At 42.0% G+C, this 25750-nt stretch overlaps 1 protein-coding gene across 1 annotated transcript in view; it reads right to left on the reverse strand.

Annotated features, from left to right (window-relative positions):
- Nucleotides 1–25750, reverse strand: part of GNA14 (G protein subunit alpha 14) — a 190654-nt gene that overhangs the window by 56870 nt on the left and 108034 nt on the right. The window contains exon 2 of the mRNA XM_040257621.1: nt 18876–19060. Within this exon, the coding sequence (XP_040113555.1) occupies nt 18876–19060 (185 nt within the window). The remainder of the gene's footprint in view (nt 1–18875; nt 19061–25750) is intronic.

A 25750-nucleotide genomic window follows, 5' to 3' on the forward strand; every position in this document is an offset into this window, starting at 1 on the left:
AGAAAGAGATCATGTTCACAGCCCTCTTCTTACTCCTCCTGTGATTCTTCCAGTTGAATTAAACTGAACTCATGAGCAGGTCCCGAGGACTGAATAGATCGGGGTGAAATGGGTTAAAACACATAACTGCACTTGAGATGCAATCCAGGCAGAATGTCAAAGCCAAAAGGAACCCCACTTATGCCATTATCAGAATATATTCTTCAGATTTTATTTAATCTTTCCTAACTCTCTGGCATTGGTTCAAAGGTCACTGTTATGTTTTGATTATTCCAATTTGCAAAACAAATTTGAAATCATTTCTGGCTTGTTTACCTCTCTCATCTAGGGAAAGGAAAAAATGTATTCTCCAGGCAACCATCTCAAATCCACTTAACAGATAGCTCACCAATCCTTAAACTTCATCCAACAGATGTACTAACATTCTGATATTTCTGGCTTTTTTTTTTTTTAATTGCATGACCCTTTTGTGTAAATACTGATTGAGATAGCACTGACAGTTGTGTGAGCTGGCTGGATTCCAGCCAGGGGAAAAGGAATTAATGAGAGCAGCCAGGAACAGAGATTTCAAGACAGAGAATCCTCCTTTCACATCGTTTACCGCTTTCATAATTAACTGTAAGTGACGACCCAGGACCTCCACTGCACATGGCCTTATATGACCATAGAGAAGTTCAAAGCATAGGGGTTAACAGCTCTGCCTGGGAAGTTGCTTGGGTTCAGCTTCAGTTCTGACACACAAAACCTGTGTGCTCTTGGGGATGTCATTCAACCTCCATAAACCTCAGTTTGTATATCTCTAAAGTGGGGGCAACTGCTAGCACCCACACTGAAGGATTGCTTAAGATAAAATGATGCGTGCTTAGTCGCTCAGCCATGTCCGACTCTTTGTGACCCCATGAACGGCCAGGCTCCTCTATCCATGGGATTCTCTAGGCAAGAATACTGGAGTGGGTTGCCATGCCCTCCTCCAGGATCTTCCCAACCCAGGGATCGAACCTGTGACTCCTGCATTGCAGACAGATTCTTTACCACAGAGCCACCATGGAACATCTTCAATAAAGCCCAGCACAGGTTCACACTCATTTTAATGCCCAGCAGTATATACAGTTCTCTCCCTGAGGGAGCTAAGTACGGGAAGAGAGGGCCTCGGACACACGCTACGACACAGGTGACAACCACTCTCCCTAGGGGGGCATGTCAGCGAGGGGCGGTCCTTCCCTCTGCTCCTTCCTCTCTTCTGTGCTGTTGGAGTCCTGCCCCTGTGGGTCAAGCCTGGGTCTCCCAGAGCTAATGACGACCCTATGGGTCAGTCTATCACATTCTGGATTTAGTATTAGAAAGGTCAGATGCCTTAGTTATGAGCCACCTTCTCTACCCTTAACTTTAGCAATAATGAACTGATCACCTCAATTCTTTGTCTTATTTCTCGATTACTTTAGAATTTGGTTGTTGAAGAGGGTTATTTATTGTCTCTCTCAAGCTCATCAAAAAGCCATTCTTCCTATGGCACCATTTTTTTTCTTTTTAGCCCCGTGGGATTCCCAAACCACTGCCTGGTGATTCAGCTTGAAGAATCATCACCACTGACCCAACTCTCACAGTCGGAGTACTTTTGTAGTTCATTAAACACATCCCAAGGGCTGAATATGCCCTATCCCAAGCTTACTGCAAGGGATTTGGAGCCCCATGACTCTGCAAGCCTTTTTTGAACTATCATGAAACTCAGAAGCAATATTTCCAATTGCTCAATATTTCTTAGAAAAGGAAAAATATGGTCTTATAGACTCTGTTCCTTTTTGCCCATTATCACAAGTCCAAAGGGAATGCAAAAACCATCATGTGAAGAACAGCTCAGTCATCCTCTGAGATTGCGGATTTCACCCCATGGACAAAGCTCTCAGGAAACGTGGGGATCATGACTTCACACAAGGTCTTAACGTCACTTTGCTAATAATTATTGAGCCCAAAGGGATGTAGAGATAAACAGAATATGATTTCCACTTTCAAAGATCTCCTAGACTGAAGTGGGAGAGATGCATAATTACAATGTACTTTGTTAATACAACCTGCTATGAGTGTATTGGAAAGAATGCCTCATCCCAGAGAAGATGGGAGAGGAAGGTATCAAAGAAAGTTTGCTACTATAGCAGATACCTTACTCAAGACAAATAAATGAAGTTAGCTATGTATGAGTACAGAGGGGATGGGTGTCAGGATGCGCCAAAGGATGGAGAAGATGAGCAAACAGAGAGGCATGGGATGTGCTGGAAGACATAATCCACCAAGGAGAGCAGATGAGGCTGGAAGGCTTGTCAGAGACAAGCTCAGGAGAGGCCAGAATGTCGCCCTGATCACCTGGGCCAAAAGATAGGAAGTCACTTTGTTCAGAGCTGAAGGAAAGAGAGGGTATCAGTTGAGATGCTGATCTCAAAGCCAGGATGCTTGTTAAAACAAAACAAAAAACTTATGTGTGGGATCCTAAAAATCAGATTTGTTTGCCCCAGAAATTGGTTCTTCAGTGAATAGTTTTTTAGCAAACTGGCCTGCGTGTATGTCAGTGCTGGAGTTGCAAAGGTATGTGGATGCACACGTGTTCTTGGCCTTCATGTCTAGTGGAGACCAAGAAAGACTTGGCTAGGCAAAGAGAGGAGGGAAGAGCAAGCAAGAGCATGGGCAAAGTCCTGGACTTGAAGAGGCATCAGGACTCCTGGGTTCAAGAGACAGGAGATTACCGTGTCCAGAGCTGAAGGAGAGAGAGGGTAGCAGTCGAGATGCTGACGCCAAAGCTAGGATGCTTGTAAAAAAAAAAAAAAGCCTATTTGGATGATTATATTTTGTTTTTAATGCCAAAACTATGATGTAACAACTGGAGATTTCTAATACTGTCCACCTAGAATTTTAAAGGCATATTTTTGGGGGGCACCACCTTTGTCTGAGAGCTGAAGGAAACAGACATGATACAGCAGCCAGGAGAGACAGTGCTGTCATGCTCTCACCACTGGAAAGAGAACCACTGACAGAGGCATGGGGCAGGTGTTCCTGCAAGAGCTGCGGACACTCACTGAGGAGATGGGGGCCACTAGGAGATCTTCAGAGAAGGCAATGGCACCCCACTCCAGTACCCTTGCCTGGAAAATCCCATGGACGAGGAACCAGGTGGGCTGCAGTCTATGGGGTCGTTAAGAGTCGGATACGACTGAGCGACTTCACTTTGACTTTTCACTTTCATGTACTGGAGAAGGAAATGGCAACCCACTCTGGTGTTCTTGCCTGGAGAATCCTAGGGACAGAGGAGCCTGGTGGGCTGCTGTCTATAGGGCCGCACAGAGTCGGACACGACTGAAGCGACTTAGCAGCAGCAGCAGCAGCAGGAGATCTTCACTCGGGGCTCCCTGCTTCAAGGAAAGCCAGTCAATGTTAGACTCCGGAAGCCCTAGGATTCTAGGCTAGCTATCCGTTTTATCGCCTCGTGGGCCCAGCTTTTCATCAAGAAAACACTTTTAGCTTGTACATTCACTTGATTCATAAAACAAAGACACAGCAAGTGCCTACTATTGATATGGGTTGGGTCTTCATCTCTAAGTTTCTTAGGTGGCAGTGAGTATTAGGCATCATCAGCCATTCACGTTAACCTCTAGTGGCAGAAATACTACCCATCTGGAAGCAGGGATGCAAAACTAGCATAAGCAGACTTTCATACCCAAATTGAATGGACTTTGCAATGGGATTAGGGGGTGGTTGATCACCTTTACTGATAGTGAGAAAGGTCATCTCTGGCCAAATGGGAAAAATAAAAATGAACAGCTCGGTACAGTGGTGATGACTTGTCCCTAGTGGATAAGACAATGGAGAGTGTAATCAAAAGGACAAGTTCCTGGTTTCCCTTGAAACAAAGTACACCACCTGGGTTAGAATCAGATGTGGACAGCCAGAGCCACCAACTTTCTGGTCCAACCTGGACACTTCTCTTTGAGGAAGGGAGTGAAGAAATCACCAGAAATCACATCATTTTGCCAACTACAAATTGGCACTTACTGTCTCCCTCCCCAAGAATTAAATCATGACCTCATGCAGCTGAGCTTCAACATCCCCTGAACCGAGTGCAGGGCAGAGATCCAGAATGAGGCACTCTGTGCTCTGGAAAAAACTGTCAGAACAGGTCTTCCAGAAGAAAATTTTGAGCCCAATTCTTGCATCTCCTCATATCTAGAAAAGCACTAACATCCTTCATGGTGACATCTGCTCCTCATGACTAGCAGCGGCCTTCTGAAAAGAGGTATGTGCCTGATTGCATGCACTTCCCCTTCACCAAAATCACATATATGCTGACCTGCCACCGTGCCTCTTTGGAGCAGTTCCTCTTTGAAATGCTGTCTCCAGGACTATAGTCTTCATTTTGCCCCAAATAAAATTTAACTCATAACTCTCATGTCGTGGTTATTTTTTTCAGTAGACAATATGCTAAGCAAGATTCTCCAATCCTTTAAACTTGTCATTTACAATTTTTTAAGGAAATCAAGCAACTTGAAAGACACTGCATGAATCCTGCCTCATCTTTCTATCATTGTGACCCAAGATTTCTGTAAGGTACATTCTCATCCACAGATGCTTGTTCTCATAGTGAAATGTGAGAGTAGATTCAGGAGATGCAGACACTATATCTGAAAAGAACTCCTAGGTTATATGAAATAAAATAACTTATGCTGACACATTATATATAACATTATATTAATACCTGGTGTAATGTCTTATTAATTAGGAAATTAGTAAGATAAAATTTTAAAAAATCTTGGTGAGAAAAGTAGTTTTTAGGACACAGCAAAATGCAATTTTTTGCTTCTGAAGGTAGGTTACTTACATGTTTAAATTTTGGAATATCACAGGGAGCCAACATAGCATTCGGTTAAGGAAGGAAATACAAAGACAGAGCACTGGTGATCTGTCCAAGGTTGTTGAGGATGTAAATGAGAGGCAGAGGCAAATTCAACTTTATGTCAGCCATGGTCTCATTCTAGCACACCAAGAACTAACTTGAACTTGCAAAGAAAGACTTTCTTGCTTGGGGAAATTCCTAACACTGCAGGGCTCTACAAATGGACTGATCGAAATTATAGTGATCACTCATGGTAATAATGATAAATGATGATTAACCCCCAAAGCGAAGCCTCCACACAGCTCACTAGGAAAGATATTCCATGTCAACACAAAGCAGAGATACAACAGGAGCTGGAGAGTTTGGGGTCCTGGGGAGAACTGGTGGCCACTGGTTAATCATGATGGTCTCCCACAGATGGCATCATTCAACCACTCAAGCTCTCAGAATAAATGGAAGGCAGAGTTTTGAGGCACCTAAAATACCAAGTTATTCCTATTGATTTCAACCTCTTTGCAACTAGTTCCACTGTAACTATTTAAATGACTAAAAGACTAGATTAGATGTGTTTTTTAATAAAGAGAATCTAGAAAAACTAATCAGCTTTCTGTTCTTTATACACGCACACACAAAAGCAAATAATTTTCTAACCAAATCCATAAATGGTCAACTGAAACAAATGTGCCTATATCTTTACAGCTAATTACAGACACATAAAATGCCAGAATGTTTAAAAATTTAGGGAAGATACAAAGCAATGGTAATGATGTGAAACCCATTTTACATTACTTTAGATCATACTTAATTAAACTTGACAAAGTTTTAGGTGTCAGAAATCAAGGTCAATAGAAAGTCCAGAAATAAACCCACACCCCTATGGTCAATTAATCTACAACAAAGGAGGCAAGAACATACAATGGAGAAAAGATAGTCTCTTTAATAAGTGGTGCTGAGAAAATTCAACAGCTACATGTAAAAAAGATGAAATTAGAACATGCTTTAACACCATATACAAAAATAAATTAAAAATTGATTAAAGATCTAAATTTAAGGCTGCTGCTGCTGCTACTGCTAAGTAGCTTCAGTCGTGTCCGACTCTGTGCAACCCCCCAGACGGCAGCCCACCAGGCTCTGCTGTCCCTGGGATTCTCCAGGCAAGAGCACTGGAGTGGGTTGCCATTTCCTTCTCCAAAATGTAAGGCTAGATACTATAAAACTCTCAAGCAGAACACTTTGACATAAATCACTAGCAATATCTTTTTGGATCCACCTCCTGGAATAATGAAAATAAAAACAAAAATAAACAAATGGGACTTAGTTAAAATTAAAAGCTTTTGTACAGTAAAGGAAACCATAAACAAAATGAAAAGACTATGCACAGAATGGGAGAAAATATTTGCAACAAGAGATTAATCTCTAAAATACACAAATAGCTCATGTTAATCAAAAGCAAAAAAAAAAAAAAGAAAATGCAAATAAAAATTGGGCAGAAGACCTTACTAGACATTTCTCCAAAGAAGATATACAGATGGTCAAAAAGCACATGAAAAAATGCTCAACATCACTAATTATTAGAGAAATGCAAATCGAAACTATAATGTATCATCTCACTCAAGTTAGAATGGCCATCATCAAAAAGTCTACAAACAGTAAATGCTAGAGAGGGTAGGAGAAAAGGGAACCCACCTACCCTGTTGGTGGGAATATAATTTGGTACAACCATTATAGAGATTAGTATGGAGGCTCCTTAAAGAACTAAAAACAGGACTGCCATATGACCCAGCAATCTGACTCCTAGGCATATACCCAGAGAAAACGATACTGTGCAAAATCACATGTGCCAGAATGGTCACTGCAGCACAATTTATAACAGCCAGGACATGGAAGCAACCTAAATATTCATCAGTGGAGAAATGGATAAAGAGGTGGTACATATATACAACGGAATATCACTCAACTATAAAAAAGAACAAAATAATGTCATTTGCAGCAACACGGCTGGACCTAGAGACAGTCAGAATGAAGATGGTCAGAGAAAGACAAGTGTCACACAATATCACTTATATGTGGAATCTAAAACTAAAACAAAAACAACACAAATGAACGTATTTACAAAATAGAAACAGACTCAGACTAAGAAAACAAACTTACGATTACCAAAGGGGTACAGTTCAGTTCAGTCGCTCAGTCATGTCTGACTCTTTGCGACCCCATGAATCGAAGCACGCCAGGCCTCCCTGTCTGCCGGAGGCCACCACGGGAGATCCCACCCATGACAAAGGTCATGTGGAAGAGAACTGTTAAGCAAGGCTTCAGAACTCAAGGGGCTCCCTAGGCTTTCTCGAGCATCTACCCCAAAACCAGAATCTGTCTGTTTTACTATTTCATGACTTTCACCAACTCCTCTGACATTAACAGGGGGCTAACCCTGACCACTTTTCTCTGGAGAAAATCAACTTAGGGCTATAGCTAATAAGTCTCCTGGACATGAGAGGAATATTTCAAATCAAACCCCCTCTGTTAGCATTCTAGCTTGCTCAGCAGGTATATCCAGACTCTTACAGCTACGCATGTGATTACTTACAGCCTCCCAACTGTGAGAGGCATGGAAAGCCTAAAACATAGAGCCTTTGAAAGAGTTAAAAGTTATTAGAGTAGTGCTAATGCTGATGTAAGATTTCATTATTGGGCCAATGCTTGTTGCTAAGTTCCCACATCTCTTATCCACTGTGCATCTGGGAATGCATTAGTTAACATAGTGAGAACACTAGAAAAACAAGTGTAGCCTTGAATTTAACCATATCAGACTTTTGAGCTAATTGGTTCTTTCTTGTAACTCACTGCACCTTTGCTCTGTGAAAAATGTAACTCTGTTTGGCATTTTCTGAGGCTGACATAGATTAGAAATATAAAGAAAAAACACTTTGAGGGAAAATAAGTTTTCTGGTTGAGCAGCCTTTATCAAAAGAGGGTCATAAAATGTTCACAGGCCTCCAAGGCCAGAAGATACTGTACACAACATCTTTTGTGGAAAAGGTATGCATAAAAATCATGGTTTCAATAAGGGCAATACTGCTGGAATGTTGGGCTGACTCTGTATGACGTTGCATCTTTCATTTCCCTCTATGTACAAAAAAGTATATAAGTACCGTTTAAAAATAAAGCTATGGATCTCGCTCATCAAAGCAGCATGATCTCCTCGTGTCAATCATTTTCCTCCTTTTACTCTCTCTTTCAGGCTAGTTCCCATTTGGAGTACAGAGATCCGCCGTGTCTACTTATTTGCCTGGGTTTCTAAGACCTGATCTGGAAGGCGCCCTGTGCCTTCACTCCCCCGGGAGACCGGGAGGGTACCTGTGGCCTCACGTAGACGGTGCAAGTCTCTTGTCTTGAGACTTTATTGATTTTCTGTATAAACCAAGGAACACCAGCCTCTTTTCTTCTCTCCTCTATTTTCTTATCTACAACATTATTTCCTTATCTCTCTCTCTAAATCAATCGCCAACGCCGTTTCTCCTTCAGGTTTCCCTGGATCCTGCGGGGGCTGGACCCCGGTGCCTGTCCATCACCAACTCCTGGAGTTCACTCGGACTCATGTCCATTGAGTCAGTGATGCCATCCAGCCATCTCATCCTCTGTCATCCCTTTCTCCTCCTGCCCCCAATCCCTCCCAGCATCAGAGTTTTTTCCAATGAGTCAACTCTTCACATGAGGTGGACAAAGTACTGGAGTTTCAGCTTTAACATCAGTCCTTGAGAGGAAATCCCAGGGCTGATCTCCTTTAAGATGGACTGGTTGGCTCTCCTTGCAGTCCAAGGGACTCTCAAGAGTCTTCTCCAACACCACAGTTCAAAAGCATCAATAATTCGGCGCTCAGCCTTCTTCACAGTCCAACTCTCACATCCATACATGACCACTGGAAAAACCATAGCCTTGACTAGATGGACCTTAGTTGGCAAAGTAATGTCTCTGCTTTTGAATATGCTATCTAGGTTGGTCATAACTTTGCTTCCAAGGGGTAAGTGTCTTTTAATTTCATGGCTGCAATCACCATCTGCAGTGATTTTGGAGCCCCCCAAAAATAAAGCCTGACACTATTTCCACCGTTTCCCCATCTATTTGCCATGAAGTGATGGGACTGGATGTCATGATCTTCGTTTTCTGAATGTTGAGCTTTAAGCCAACTTTTTCACTCTCCACTCTCACTTTCATCAAGAGGCTTTTTAGGGAGGGATAAATTAAGGGTTTGGGATTAACATATACACACTGCTACATACAAAATAAACAGTCAACAAGGAACTAGTATATAGCACAGGGAACATTACTCAATACACTATAATAATCTATATGGGAAAAGAATCTGAAAAAGAATGGATATATGCATATGTATAACTGAATCACCTTGCTGTACACCTGAAACACAGCACTGTAAATCAACTATAATCCAATATAAAATAAAAAGTTAAAGAAAAAGGAAATCAAGGGGAAGTACATAAGATGCAATGTCTCAAAGCTCCCTGGAAACATCTGAGTTTCCAAAAGGATGTGTCAGTGGGAAAAAAAAAAAAAAAAAAACAGCCAACTGTTTTGGCTTCTAATGAATATGCTTTTAACTCTGAAGGTAGGTTTATTGGTAAATATGCCCACTCACTCACGCCTACCCACACACTCATGCACACAGATACATATACACAAACCTTTAACAATTTGTTTCTGTTGATTAGTTACTGTGTCCCATTTGAGTCCCTGTCTTAATTTTTTAAAAAGCTTTTTTAAAAAAGAAAAATTTATTTGGTTACACAGAAGTCTTAGTTTTGGCATGCAGGATCTTTACTTGAAGAACGTGGGATTCAGTTCCCCAACCAAGGAGCAAACCTGGGTCCCCTGCATTGGGAAAAGCTTTTTATAAAGGATGCTTTCTAGAATGGTTTGCCTAGGATAATCCTGCAGAGTTTATTAACGAGTTAATAAAAATCTACCTCTAAATTCAATAAAACCAGGTGAGCAGATGATTCTCTCGGCAAGACTCCAAAACAAACCTGAGGGTTAATTTACCTCTTGGCACATGTTTATGGCATTCATTCACAGTGAGGAAACTGGGAGATGAGAAAAGGCAGAGCTGAGAAGAGAGCAGTTCGACACATCTGTCCCCTCTCTACCATCAGAAAATGAGTGTGGCTCTGCCGTGAAGAGAAAGCAAATTGTGAAGGACTTTGGATATAATTTCTTTTCTATGGGGATGGTCCCTGTCTCCTCTACAATGTCACAAACCTCCATCCATAGTTCATCAGGCACTCTATCTATCAGATCTAGTCCCTTAAATCTATTTCTCACTTCCACTGTATAATCATAAGGGATTTGATTTAGGTCATACCTGATTTAGGTCATACCTGAATGGTTCCCTACTTTCTTCAATTTAAGTCTGAATTTGGCAATAAGGAGTTCATGATCTGAGCCACAGTCAGCTCCTGGTCTTGTTTTTGCTGACTGTATAGAGCTTCTCCATCTTTGGCTGCAAAGAATATAATCAATCTGATTTCGGTGTTGACCATCTGGTGATGTCCATGTGTATAGTCTTCTCTTGTGTTGTTGGAAGAGGGTGTTTGCTATGACCAGTGCATTCTCTCGGCAAAACTCTATTAGCCTTTGCCCTGCTTCATTCAGTATTCCAAGGCCAAATTTGCTGTTACCCCAGGTGTTTCTTGACTTCCTACTTTTACATTCCAGTCCCCTATAATGAAAGGGACATCTTTTTTGGGTGTTAGTTCTAAAAGGTCTTGTAGGTCTTCACAGAACCGTTCAACTTCAGCTCTTCAGCATTACTAGTTGGGGCATAGGCATATATGCAGAGTACATCATGAGAAACGCTGGGCTGGAAGAAGCACAAGCTCGAACCAAGATTGCTGGGAGAAAATAACTTCAGATATGCAGATGACACAACCCTTATGGCAGAAACTAAAGAGGAACTAAAAAGCCTCTTGATGAAAGTGAAAGAGGAGAGTGAAAAAGTTGGCTTAAAGCTCAACATTCAGAAAACTAAGATCATGACATCTGGTCCCATCACTTCATGGGAAATAGATGGGGAAACAGTGGAAACAGTGTCAGACTTTATTTTTTTGGGCTCCAAAATCACTGCAGATGGTGACTGCAGCCATGAAATTAAAAGACGCTTACTCCTTGGAAGAAAAGTTATGACCAACCTAGATAGCATATTCAAAAGCAGAGACATTACTTTGCCTACAAAGGTCCATCTAGTCAAGGCTATGGTTTTTCCAGTGGTCATGTATGGATGTGAGAGTTGGACTGTGAAGAAAGCTGAGTGCTGAAGAATTGATGCTTTTGAACTGTGGTGTTGGAGAAGACTCTTCAGAGTCCCTTGGACTGCAAGGAGATCCAACCAGTCCATCCTAAAGGAGATCAGTCCTGGGTGTTCATTGGAAGGACTGATGCTAAAGCTGAAACTCCAATACTTTGGCCACCTCATGTGAAGAGTTGACTCATTGGAAAAGACTTTGATGTTGGGAGGGATTAGGGGCAGGAGGAGAAGGGGACGACAGAGGATGAGATGGCTGGATGGCATCACTGACTCGATGAACATGAATCTGAGTGAACTCCAGGAGTTGCTGATGGACAGGGAGGCCTGGCGTGCTGCAATTCATGGGGTCGCAAAGAGTCGGACACGACTGAGCGACTGAAATGAACTGAACTGAACTTGGATATAATAATTTTTGTGGACCAACAACGAGGTCCTACTGTATAGCACAGGGAACTATATTCAATATCCTGTGATAAATCATAATGGAGAAGAATATGAAAAAGTACATTTTGTGTAACTGAGTTACTTTGCTGTATAGCAGCAAAACACAACAGACTAAATCAACTATACTGCAACAAGATTTTTAAAAAAAGAATTTTACTAGCATCACCAATAATGATTCTAACTTTTGTCAAGGAGTTTTGAATTGTGAGTCTCACATGTTCCCCTTTGTATATTAAGATAGCAACAAAGTTGGGTGCAATTTAAAAGATGCAAAGAAAATGTTTCACATATATTAGATGGATGGATAGGTGTTCAAATAGCCTGATGGTCACACTAGTTCCTGGACTGTAACTTTGTGAGATTTTCCCTTTTCACTAGATTTTTAAAAGCATTTCTTTGCATGTGGTAGGTTCATACCTAGCCTTGAGGTTAAGGAAGAACTTAACATTTCAATGGTCCAGACTATCTCATTACTCATCGCTGACCTCAAATCTTCTTCATCTCCCAATGGGCAGTGGGTGGTCAGATTTTCTTGTGATAACGATTAAGCAGAAAATCAGTTTTTTTCTCATTTTTATCCTGTTCTTTCTCATTTTCCAACTTATTATATTTCAAGCTGATTAAGCAATTTTCACACTAATGTCAACATTGATTAATCAGAGAACTGTTGGGATAAATGGAAAAACTCCAGCACAGGATTGTTGTGACACTGGCTAGAACTCCAAGTTTTTAGTAAGGAGAAAAATGCATCACGCCATTTTAAATATCCAATAAGACTCGAGAAGAAAGAGCCTGGGTTTAACACGTGCCAGAGAACAGTGACCCTGGGCTACAGCCGAAGTCTGAATATTGGCCTCCCTATTCCCAAGAGACTCACGCAGACTCTGACTTTTCAAGCTGGATAAGGAAGTGGGACTGAAAAGTATATTTAAATAGACATTATAAAAGTTAGGAAATAAGGGTTCTTAATATACATCAAGCTCTGAGAAATTTTTCTATAAAGAGCCATGTAAATTGACCATTTTTAACTAACTGTGCTCGATTTCCTCACGTGTCTTTAATAGACCCTTCTGGAAATTCAGCCTTGGTTTCTGAGAAAAGTTAAGCTGGAAGAGTTAGACATAGACAGATATGAGACATGATCGGAGCTTCTTTTGGTATTAGAAAACATCTCCTGCAATCCTACCCCATAAATATCAGACTTTATTGCTTAAGCATGAAGTTGGATATTTGGTGTTTAAGTTTTATATACCTAGTGAACTGCCATCTCAATAAATAAAAATATCTATTAATAAGGAGTGGAAAATATATAACTTGTATTATATAACATGTATATATATATTGTATATACTTATATATAACCTATATATTATATATATTAACTTCCTAATAAAATGTCTCTATTTACAAAACAAAATTGTAAGGTATTTTTATTATAAAGTATATCTGTACATTGCATATATTATCAACATAACCTGCATCTCTGAGTCTTTTCTGAATAAAAAGAAATAACTTCCATGTAGCAACAATAGGAAAAGGAGGGTGAGAAGGCCCCGTAAGGTGACTTCCAGAGAACAAGATGCAACTCCTCCTTCTCCCCTGACTCCCACCCCACCCCTGGACGCTCTCAGCACGATGCTGTGCTAGGCTCATCCAAGACTCAAAGGAAACAAACACAGAGTCTGCCCTGAATTCAAAAACATCACCTGCAGATGCTGTCAAGCTTACCATCACCTCATCTCACCGAAGCCCCCTCGTACTGCTGAACTAAAACATCCTCAATGCTGGCGACACAGTTTACCTTTGGATGGAGGTTAATTAGGTCAGCCCATGGAAAAGAATACCAGAAGTCTCCCTTTCCTCTACAGAGAGACTGATAAAGTGGAATCCAAAATGAATGCCTCTGGACAGTGATAAGACACATATAGAGCATCAGTGGTTCTCAAACTTGACTGTCTAACAGTCACCTGGGAGGTTTCTCAACATCAATCCAAAAGGTCTGGCTGCATGCCAAGAATACTTAGCGCCAGCTCTCTGTTGGGTGGTACCTTGGGCAGCAATAGAAAAGCTTCCCAAGGAGATGCCAATGTGCAGCCAGGGCTGAGGGCCATGGTTTTGCTTGTTCCTGATATACCTAGCAGTCAGGAGAGGGGGCATCCTGTTCCAAAGGCCTGAAACTCAAGACACTACAGAAAACTGACAACAAAGAGGTCTGCTTACCTAAATGTAGAACCTGAAAAACTCGAAAGAAAATTAGCAGAGACCTTGTGAGTCAATTAAACCCCCCAAATTCAGCCTTTCAAGAGCTGTGATTGGCTGGAGGGCCCACGTCCCCTGCCTCAAGTGTGACTTGGAATCCAGCACAAGCTTCTGCTAGAAGACAAAGATGCTTTTTGAAGGGAATTTCAGACTTCACACTTCTAGAAACACTGAAATCCAAATTAAGTACTTGAGGCAAATGGCAGGCAAAATACTCCTCTTACTGTTCAGTTATTAACTCTCCTTTTTAAAGATGCTGTTTTTGTTTTTATGATGAGCCCTTGCAGTAAAGATTCCGATGCTGGGAAAGATTGAAAGCAGAAGAAGGGGACAACAGAGGATGAGATGGTTGAATGATATCACTGAGTCAATGGACATGAGTTTGAGCAAACTCCAGGAGATGGCGAAGGACAGGGAAGGCTGGTGTGCTGCCCATGGGGTTGCAAAAAGTCAGACATAACTTATCGACTGAATAACAACAAGTTACATGCACATATGATGTGACCCTAGTGTGGTGAAGAGCTCCTATAAGTGGGAGGGCAGGGAAGAAGCTGGGGTCAGCTACCCAAAGAATCTGTAGCCCTTGTTCTTAAAACCAAGCATTTTTGAAAAGTCAGGCAGGGCTGTCCTTTGCCCTTGGGAAATTCTTATCTAAATCATCCAAGCAGATTCTGCAGAATCTTAAAAGGAGATAAGATTTCCTTCACCATACTACAGGCCTAGAGTAAGAATTTCTCAAATTGGAGACACTACAAAGAGTTAAAAAAAAAAAGAAGCTTTTCTATGAAATCATCACCAGGCAACGTAATATATAAGCTAATTCAATGTTAGGAGTCCTGACACTGAGTAAACGCCTCTGTAATATTTATTCAAGAAGTCATAAATTCTAATATGTGCTTATGACACTCTTGAGAGACATTCATAAAAATTAAGGCTTATCAACAGAGTGAGCAAGTACATATGAATCATTTCTTTAGGGAAAAAAAGGCAGGCAATGTATAAGAAAATAATCTTCAAGGCTAAATCTTAATTGAGTAAACATATTGGTTAAAAACCAAATGCAACACTGAATTTCTGATAAATTTCCTCTCAAAAGCAGCCTGTCATGTAACAAGCAAAGATTTTCAACAAACTGGCTGAGACATAATCCTGCTAACATTTAAAATAAAACCCTCTAGAAGTGCTCTTAATCCTCCTCTACATATTTTTAAGAAAGTGTTTCTAGCTGTGAAAAAATCAAATAGAAATAAATATTCAGCAACAAGAAGTGAGAGGACTGAAAAGAAAAGCTAATTAGTTTTGTTCATACTCATCTTAACTAGTCAATTGTTTTAAATGAAGCAATACTTTGTAAAGAAAATAGATCATGTCTTAAGTAATTGGGCTTCCCTGGTGGCTCAGAGGTTAAAGCGTCTGCCTGGAATGCAGGAGACCTGGGTTTGATCCCTGGGTCAGGAAGATCCCCTGGAGAAGGAAATGGCAACCCAATCCAGTACTCTTGCCTGGAGAATCCCATGGAGGGAGGAGACGGTAGGCTACAGTCCACGGGGTCTCAAAGAGTGGGACACACTGAGTGACTTCACTTTCACTTTTGTTCACTTTCTTAAGTAATTACTTAAACCCCTGGAGCATTAATCATTTGATCATTTTATGACCTAAGAAGGGTAACTGGTTATAATTTCACATTTGTGATCAGGACTAGCCCACAGAAGAAATCATTCAGAAAATAATAGAGAAGACATTGATCAAAATTTCCATGTGGAAGAGGTTCCACAGGTTCCCCTAGGACTGAGTCAGCAACTCCAGTCCATGGACTCCATCCTCTCCTGGCCTGTTTTTGTTTGGCCCATGAGTTAAGAATAGTTTTCACATTTTGTAAAGAGAGTTTATAAGCAAGCCTCACTCATTTTTATGCATCATTCATGCCTGGTTTTGTACAACCACAGAGTTGAACAGTTGTAGCAGAGACTGTATAGCCTTCAAAGCTGAAAATATTTCCTCTCTGGCCCTTTATACAAAAAGTTTATAGACTCCCATCTGAGACCTACAAGGGAGCTATGAACAGAGCCCAGATCTGTAGGACCGATCCAGTGATTTTCTTCTTCTCAACATTTTGCCTCTCCTTGTTGGTCGCTCAGTCATGTCTACCTCTTTGCGACCTCATGGACTGTGTAGCCTGCCAGGCTCCTCTGTCCATGGGATTCTCCATGGCAACAGTTTGGAGTGGATAGCCATCCCCTTCTCCAGGGAATCTTCCCAAGCCAGGAATCAAACACAGGTCTCCTGCACTGCAGGTAGATTCTTTACCATCTGAGCCCACCAGGGAAGCATCTCTTTAAGCCATTTCAATATGTGGTTCACCCCTGGCATATGTTTGAGAGATAAGAGGAAGTTGATGAAGCATGAATGCAGGTACTTGAAGTAGAAAGAAGGCATTGAGAATGGAGCCAGAGACAGCAAATGAGAAGGGGACAAAGGTACGATTAATTCACTTCCTAGTTTCACAGGAGAATTCTGCTCCAGGATGGACCACATCCAGAGTCTCACCATACCTGATATATAGGATTTAAATGATGAGACTGGAGGCCTTCTGAATTGATATTAGATCAGATTTGAGGCTTAGAGTTGATGCTCTTTTTAGGGTTAAATCTTTAGGGGATATTAGAATGGAGTGAAAGTATTTTGCTAACGGACATGACATTCATGGGAGCAGGCAGAGGTCGGACCATACTGGGCTGAATAGTGTTGCCTTGAAATCCGTGCAAACCCCAAATCTCAGAAGTAACTTGATTGAGAAATAGAGTGTATGTTGATATATCAAGCTATGATGAGGTCACACTGAATTAGGATGGGCTCTAATCCAATGACTGCTGTCCTTATGGGAAGAGGGAGAAATGGACACACAGTGGGGAATGCCCTGTGAGCACAGAGACACAGGGGGAGAACTCTACGTGAAGACAGAGTCAGGGACTGAATGGAAGCATCCACAAGCCAAAGGACACTGCGGATTGCCAGCAACCCCCACAAGCCAGGCAAGACGCATGGAACAGAGACTCCAGCCGGAACCAGGTCCTTGGTTTCAGACTTCGAGCCTCCGGAAGTCGGAAGGAAGAAATCTGTCTCAAGCCACCCAGTTTGAGGTGCTTTGTTATGGCAGCTGGAGGAAACTAATGCAGATGAGCGGGCAAGGGGACATGGCTTTATGGAAAAGAATTCAGATCAAGAGAACAGAAGAAGGTGGTGGAATGTCAAGCCCTGTAAAACCTTTCTATTTGAGACACAAACTCAGAGTACCTCTAGAAGACCTTGAGGGAAAACAAAACAAAAATCCAGAGACCTTGATTCCTAAATCTGATTGGGTTTTTACAAACACATGTTGCCAATGTAAGGAGAACTGACTCACACTTGAGTCTTCTCTTCCCAACAGGCCTGTTTACAAACCCATTCCTAAATTCCAAGTTTTTCCCAGTCACCCCACTATGATTGGGAAACAAAATGCCTTTTTACCAAAGAGGAAAGTAGATTAACTAACATCACCACAAGGATGTTCCTGACCTATCTTTACTCTGAAATAATCTTAAATTTCCACAGATGACCTAGTTTTTAAAATAGCTTGTACAGGGTGATTTTTTTTTTTGTACACATTCAAATAGTATAATGAAAATTCAAAAAATTAAAATATGCTTATTAAAAAAACCCCAAAAGATATAATGCACATACTCAAAGCCAACTTGTAAAGAAATCATAGTTACTTGTAGAATTTCCCATTGTTCATAACACACCTCTCATATAACTTGGCACCAGATATTCTAAAGGTTAATTTCCACCATTACCACCACCCCCATCTGTCACACATGCACACACACACGCTTTTCAACATAACGCTGTGGAAGGCTGAAGCTGTGGGTGAGATATTATACATTCCTTCCTTCCTCAAGACAGCAAGGAAATGGTAGTAAAGACACAAAGCTGTAGTCACACTATAAAGGTATGTCTAAAATTTGGTGCCTGTTGAGTTTTCCTGTGTAATGCAGTCACTGAGTGATAAAAAAATTAGACATACTGCTTTGAAACTCTGTATAATACACATAAAAACAAGTGCCACAAGCTCATGATAAAGCAGTTCCTGAGGTCCATATTTAAGCCACTATTCCAGCTTTTGAGCAGCTAAATTCTTCTAATCAATTCACAAGGGACTCATCTTGGAATTTTTCTCTTTATCATCATGTTGTCTTATAACTTGGTATGAGTTATTTTAAAGAAATTCTGTCGTCTAGATTCTTAATGAGCTCATAGTATTTTCCCATGGATTTACATTCCTATACACCCTAGAAAATACTGTCTCCTTCTCCCACCTTCCTGTCTCATTATTCTCCTATAGTCTCAAACAGATACGGATTTTAAATAACCCACAGAGAGAGGAAAGCAAATGGCAACTTGATACCATTACTTTGGGAGAGTCCCTTGCTAGTCGAGACACAAGCATTCCTCTTCCTAAAGTATCAGTTAGCTCCTAAGAAGGGCTAGCTTCCAAAAGAAACAAACAAAACCCACTGACTTCTCTTGAGTAGTCTGCAGGACATTTATGAAAATATCTCCTAAGACTAGGAATTCTTAAAAAGTTGTCCATTGTAAACCCAAGACCACCACTGCTCAAAGCAAGAAAGTAACCAGCTGAAAGAGGAAATGTAAATATATGTCTTCCTTTTCTCAGCACCCCAAGAAAAAGGCACTGAAATGACTGCACACCAGGCAGCCGCACACCACCACTGTGCCAGAGCTTCTGCAGAAATAGGGCCGCAACACTGTGCCTAAATTCATCACACTCCTCTGGAGGCGCTCTACCCGAGTCTGAGCTCAAGAGCTTCTTCTGGCCTCTGATGCAAGCACTCGGTAAATCTTTCAGTTCAGAGACGGGGACTGACCAGAGGAGGAGAGCGTGGCATTCACAAACGGTTTCCACCCTCTCAAGCACGTTACCTTATTCTGCTCACACACATACTGTATCTTCAGGGTGTCCATGGCTCTGATCAGGGCTTGCACGGCAGTGAATATGTTTTGGTAAACCAGCTTCGTGAACCCCTTTCTGTCTTCGTCGCTGTAGCCAGACCCATGGATGATTCTCATCTGCTTGATAAACGTGCTTTTGCCACTTTCACCAGTTCCTAATAAGACAAATCAAGTGAAAAAATGCAGTCAGCAGTCTTTAAAAGGAATGAAGTGAGAAGAAAGGACTGTGTGGCAGCGTTGGTCAATATCAGGATTAGTAAATTGACATGGGGGCCTGGAAAGGGACTGCTGAGTACTTCCGCAGTTTATGCTGCATGGTAGTGCCATCCTAAACCCCAGGGCCTGTGCTTTAGGGGCCACAAATAGCACACACACAATTTATTAAGGACACATAAGTGTCCATGTCACTTGGAGTAATCTTAAGCATCAGCTCTTGTGACTAACACCGTTTAGGCCCCAGGAAATTGCTCCCGCACATCCCCTGCCCTAAGATCTTGAAACAACTGGCCACTGTGCCTGAAAGCCCTAAACATTTAAGGGTTTTCCTACTGCTAATCCCAGCCATGGCAGGGCTGGGGTGCTGCTTCAGAGGGCAGGGAGGGTCTGAGGAGCAGAAATACCTGGAGAGGAGAAAAGGCTGACTTGCCAAGTCCTTTCTTTCACACACGAGTACAATGCATCCTTGTACAATAAAGCACCTTCCCCAGTTGTACCAAATGTTTTTATCCCTCCCCCTCCTCATATTCCAATTTGCTGTTCAGGAGGCCCTCCAAACTCATGACACTGTACATGGCAACCAAGGTTTGATGGTTTACAACATCAAACCATTCCTATCGCCATTAAATATGTATAGATGCCCAGACAACCTATATGAAACATGATGCTGGGGCTTTACATTAATATTAGACTGAGATATTGCTTGGACAGACAGAGAAAGTTGCAATATAAGTGATAGACTTGAGTGATGGAACTAAAATACTTTCTAATAGGTTTTGTGATAATTTATCTATGAGATCTTATCACCATGTTTGGAACATAATGTATTTATGGTTCATTTTCAAATTCAAGTATTGCTTTAAAGAAGGTTTTTTTTTTTTTAACAATTCAGGTTGATATGACCTCACTAGGGCAAAGTTTCTTCAAATTGGAATTAATGAAAAATGATCTGAGAACTAAAATGACTCAAGAGAAGTTGGATATTTCAAATAGATGAATTGTAATATATACAATATACATTCAATATACCTGTTACAAAAAGTCATTTAATTCAGCATTTCTAGTAAAATAACATGAGTTATATGAAAATCTTAATTAATATAATTAATGATTTTACTATAAAAGCCAAGAATTATACAATAGGAAATGACTGACTAATTATAAAATATTTTATTACTCATTCACATTTCATTGACCCAACAGAATATCCAGACAGTGTAGTTATGGTTAAATTCAATTATCTTTGATATTCTGTTGACTGTTAGTCATATAAAAACCATAGTTGTTCGTATTTTTTTTTGACATTTGAGTTATAAAGATATGTTTGTCATAGTAAGAGGATTCAATATATTAATAATGGTTTCTTAGCTTGATTACAGCCTATAACTATTTAGACTTATGGATGTGAGTTTCATCTGTATTCTTGTCAGGGTCTTCTAAATATCAGGCCCCGGAGAAATATCTAGGGGATTTGTTTGATATTTCCATGTGGATGACTGAGACACCTGAGTATTTGATAAGATCTTTCCTTGTAAGGAAAAAAAATTTTTTCTTTAGGACTGATCTTTTCAAAGCACAGACCTGCTTTTCTGTCTCTCCATCCTCAGCTCAAGACCCTCAGTGGGGTCCCTGTGGCTCAGGAAGAAAGACCAAACTCCTTACTGTGGCCAGCGAGGCTGTGGGATCTGGCCCCTCCGTGTTCACCAGCCTCTGTTCCCAACACATTTTCTCCACCCTCTGTGCACCAGCCACACTGGCCTCCTTGAGGTAGCTTTGGTTCATGCTTTGCAGATTCCTTCTGTCTAGTCAAGGCTATGGTTTTTCCAGTGGTCATGTGTGGATGTGAGAGTTGGACTGTGAACAAGGCTGAGCACCGAAGAATTGATGCTTTTGAACTGTGGTGTTGGAGAGGACTCTTGAGAGTCCCTTGGACTGCAAGGAGATCCAACCAGTCCATTCTAAAGGAGATCAGTCTTGGGTGTTCATTGGAAGGACTGATGCTGAAGCTGAAACTCCAGTACTTTGGCCACCTGATGCGAAGAGTTGACTCATTGGAAAAGACTCTGATGCTGGGAGGGATTGGAGGCAGGAGGAGAAGGGGACGACAGAGGATGAGATGGCTGGATGGCATCACCGACTCGATGGACGTGAGTTTGAATGTACTCCGGGAGTTGGTGATGGACAGGGAGGCCGGGAGTTGGTGATGGACAGGGAGGCCTGGCGTGCTGCGATTCATGGGGTCGCAAAGAGTCAGACACGACTGAGCGACTGGACTGGACTGAACTGAACTGAAGATGGTCTTCCTTCATCTTGCTCATCCTTGCTCTTGGTCTGACTTCCCTGTTGCGGTCAAGTCCCTGTACTCTAGGTTCTCAAAGGACCATGAACTTCTCCCTGGAGCACCTGTTCCAGCTGTACTTGTGCCCATTAATGTCATTCTTCCTTTGACATGTCTCCCCTGCTAGCCTGTAGGTTTCATAAGGGGAGACAGGGGCCATGTTTGTTTTTATCACATTGTTTCCCCTTGGGCCAGGACAGGACTGAGCAAGTCTCACTTTCCCCTTGGGCCAGAAATAACGCTGTACACTTGGCACATGCTCAATAAGCTTTTATAAGATTATTGTACAATACACATAACAAAATTTACGATCTTCACTATTTGTAGGTATGCAGTTTGGAAGTGTTAAGCATATTCACACTATTACACAACCAATCTCCAGAACTCATTTCATCCTGCAGAACTGAAACTCATACCCACTAAACAAGTCTCCCTTCCCCCTCCCTCCTTCTCCCAGCCCGTGGCAGCCACCTCATTACTTTCTGTGTCTAGGAGTTTAACTACTCTGGGTACCTCATATAAGTGGGATGGATCACATAGCATTTGTCTTTTGGCGACTGGCTTATTTCACTTAGAATACCCTCAACGGGACTTCCCTGATGGCTCAGCAGTAAAAAATCTGCCTCCAATGCAGGAGATGCAAGTTTGACCCCTGGGTCAGGAAGCTCCCCTGGAGGAGGAAATGGCAACCCACTACAATATTCTCGCCTGGAAAATCCCATGGACAGAGGAGCCAGGCAGTCTACAGTCCATGGGGTCGCAAAGAGTTGGACATGACTGAACGTGCACACACGTATAACACAACACCCTCAAAGTTCATCTTTGAGATAGCATTTCCTTCCTTTTGAAAGCTGGAATCATATTCTAGTATTTTTGAATACATGATAGTGATAAGGAATTCACACAGTCTTGGCCACCTGCACCATCTACAAATAGGAAAGTAGATGGCTCATCCTTTCTCAACCACCCAGGGTGCCATGTGGGTAGCAGTGGGGTCAACCATGGCAGGAACCACTATGAAAGTGGCCAAGCAGGAGCCTTATCTTGATCCTCTGTGACCCTCTCTGGTTACTCCCCTAGTCCCCACAACGGTGAATATTAGAGTCACGATGTGCCCAGTTCTTTGCACACACTCTGTCCTTTGATCTTCACAATCATCCTACAATGCATGAATTATTATCATCTTCTCTACTATACAGATGAGAAACCTGGGGCTCATTCTGTTTAGTAACCCCTGCAAGTGCACAGGATCAGCAAGAGAGAGAGGGGATTTACCCAATCAGACTCTAAGGACAAAGCTGACTGTCAGAAAAGAATGCCAGGGTCACAGACTTAGTCATGCTGGTCTAATGAGGACACATGTGAAGTTCACAGCCACACACTGAACCTTAAGCCCAGGCAGAGCCACTGTCCTCAGGCACACGCTGCTGCTGGGGCCCAAGGAAGAGCCTCCTGACAGGTGTGTGTCCTCTAGAGCAGTCTTAACAAACTGTGAAGCAAAATGCTTGTTGCTTCACTTCCACTTCCAGAGGTGGCAAAGGTGGGTACTGTCTTCTGACATCAGAGATGAGGAACTGGCTGCGAGTCACCCAACAGGGCAAAGCTGATGCAAATTCAGAGCTGTAGCTAGAAACCAGACTGTCAATGCCTCAGCCTGGAAAAGTGAAAGTCGCTCAGCTGGGTTTGACTCTTTGTGACCCCATGGACTATACAGTCTGTGGAATTCTCCAGGCCAGAATATTGGAGTGGGTAGCTCTTCCCTTCTTCAGGGGATCTTCCCACCCCTCTGAAGGAACTGTCTTCCACTTCATCCCCTCAAGAGTTAGTCCTGCCCTATATAAACTCTCAAAGTGCCTGTGGACACCCCAGCGGGGCTCACCCCCTGACTGCTTGTTTGCAGATAGGTCTCTTATTACACCCTTAGTCCAGGAAGGGCAAGGCTTGGGAGTCACTCATTTGGGTACAACAATCATTGAGCCCGCTATATAGTCAGCTCTTAAAATATGGTTAAATGGATAGAACAAACATGAGAAGTCCTCCACAGTCCTTATATTATGGACAACTGTAGAAAGTTGAGATACGAACTAAGTACAATTGTGACAAGACCAGTTTCATGATGACTCTTGGCTGTCAAGGCCCCATATGATAACTGAGGACCTGGGGGAAGACCCTGCACTGTCAGAGCTCGGTCGAAAGTCCTGGATGAGATTAGGGTTCCGCTCTTGCAGAATCTTGGGGTCCCTGCATCTCCTCCATCTATGATGCTGCCATGCTTGCTTCTACTCCACCCAGCAAGGCTGACCTCAGGTCCAGTGCTACTTTACCCAAGCAAAGATTAATACTTCCATGTTCTACACACCACAAAGCTGACGTGAACAGAGAAGTTACGTAACTCTCACATAGCAAGCTGTGATTTGGGCACTCTTAAGTCAGAAAAATCACTCGACTCACCCCAAAGTTCTACACCAAGGTAGAGAAACTTAAGTTATAAAGGCCATTCACTTATAAGAGGTTAAAGCCAAACCTGTCACCAGCCCCCAAAGCAGAAACATTTTTTAAAAAGTCATTGATCTTGCTTTTGGACACAGAACATTTTGAAAAGAAAAGGTTAAACATAATTTTAAAGATTAATCAAAAGATGATATAAATTTATTTGATCAATACCAATATTTTAAATTAGTCTTCAATTCTACATTGTGGTTATTTGAAGAATTAAAAAACAAACATAGGTCAAAAAGGGATAGGTTAAAGGCAAAGAGGAGACTTTGAAAGACATATCAACCTAGGACTGAGGTCACAGAGCAAAGAGACTCCACGGGCTGGGTAGGGGGTTGGGTGAGGAGTTGTGGGGTTGCAGGTATAGACGAGGGGATCCTCTTACTCTCTTTTAAGCCTCAACACAACCCAGTTCAGTTCAGTTCAATCACTCAGTCATGTCCAGCTCTTTGTGACCCCATGAATCACAGCACACCAGGTCTCCCTGTGCATCACCAACTCCTGGAGTCCACCCAAACCCATGTCCATTGAGTCGGTGATGCCATCCAACCATCTCATCCTCTGTCATCCCCTTCTCCTCTTGCCCCCAATCCCTCCCAGCATCAGGGTCTTTTCAAATGACTCAGCTCTTCACATCAGGTGGTCAAAGTATTGGAGTTTCAGCTTCACCATCAGTCCTTTCAATGAACACTCAGGACTATCTCCTTTAGGATGGACTGGCTGGATCTCCTTGCAGTCCAAGGGACTCTCAGGAGTCTTCTCCAACACCACAGTTCAAATGCATCAGTTCTTCTGTGCTCAGCTTTCTTTATAGTCCAACTCTCACATCCATACATGACTACTGGAAAAACCATAGCCTTGACTAGATGGATCTTTGTTGGCAAAGTAATGTTTCTGCTTTTGAGTATGCTGTCTAGGTTGGTCATAACTTTCCTTCCAAGGAGTAAGAGTCTTTTAATTTCATGGCTGCAGTCACCATTTGCAGTGATTTTGGAGCCCAAAAAATTAATGTCAGTCACTGTTTCCCCATCTATTTCCCATGAAGTGATGGTACCGGATGCCATGATCTTCGTTTTCTGAATGTTGAGCTTTAAGCCAACTTTTTCACTCTCCTCTTTCACTTTCATCAAGAGGCTCTTTAGTTCTTCTTCACTTTCTGCCATAAGGGTGGTGTCATCTGCAGATCTGAAGTTATTGCTATTTCTCCCGGCAATCTTGATTCCAGCTTGTGCTTCCTCCAGCCCAGGGTTTCTCATGATGTACTCTGCATATAAGTTGAATAAGTAGAGTGACAATATACAGCCTTGACGTACTCCTTTTCCTAGGAGTCTGTTGTTCCATAACACAGTTAGTATCTTCTTTTTCCAGAAGGAAAACTGATAAAAAAGATTAGTTTATTTAATCTCTGTCCGAGGTAAAAGTCTGTCCAAGGTGACTCAGCTTGGAAGTGATTGCTGAGTCTTGGGCCTACTTCTAGGCCCCTGTTGATGCATGCTCTTCCCATGATAACACCATGTGCTGTTTTACCCTGAGTGTTTCCCAAAATAAATGGCCAAGTTACACCCTCCTATCAGCTTGAGTACTGTCTTCACCTGGTTCAGATATTCCAACACTTGGGACTTTACCTTTAATCCTTCAGAGTTCTGCTCGAAATGAGATGGCCCCAACAGCAGCTAGGGGCTGAGGTGGGAAAGGTAAGTCATTCTCTGCAATGATAGCCATGACGAGGACCACAGGCACTAGTTAACTCAAGCTAAGGACCTGAACTGAGTTTCTGTCTGGATGACCTGTCCAT

The sequence above is a fragment of the Oryx dammah genome, unplaced genomic scaffold (genome assembly GCF_014754425.2).
Source record: "Oryx dammah isolate SB20612 unplaced genomic scaffold, SCBI_Odam_1.1 HiC_scaffold_1, whole genome shotgun sequence".
Classification (NCBI taxonomy): Eukaryota; Metazoa; Chordata; class Mammalia; order Artiodactyla; family Bovidae; genus Oryx; species Oryx dammah.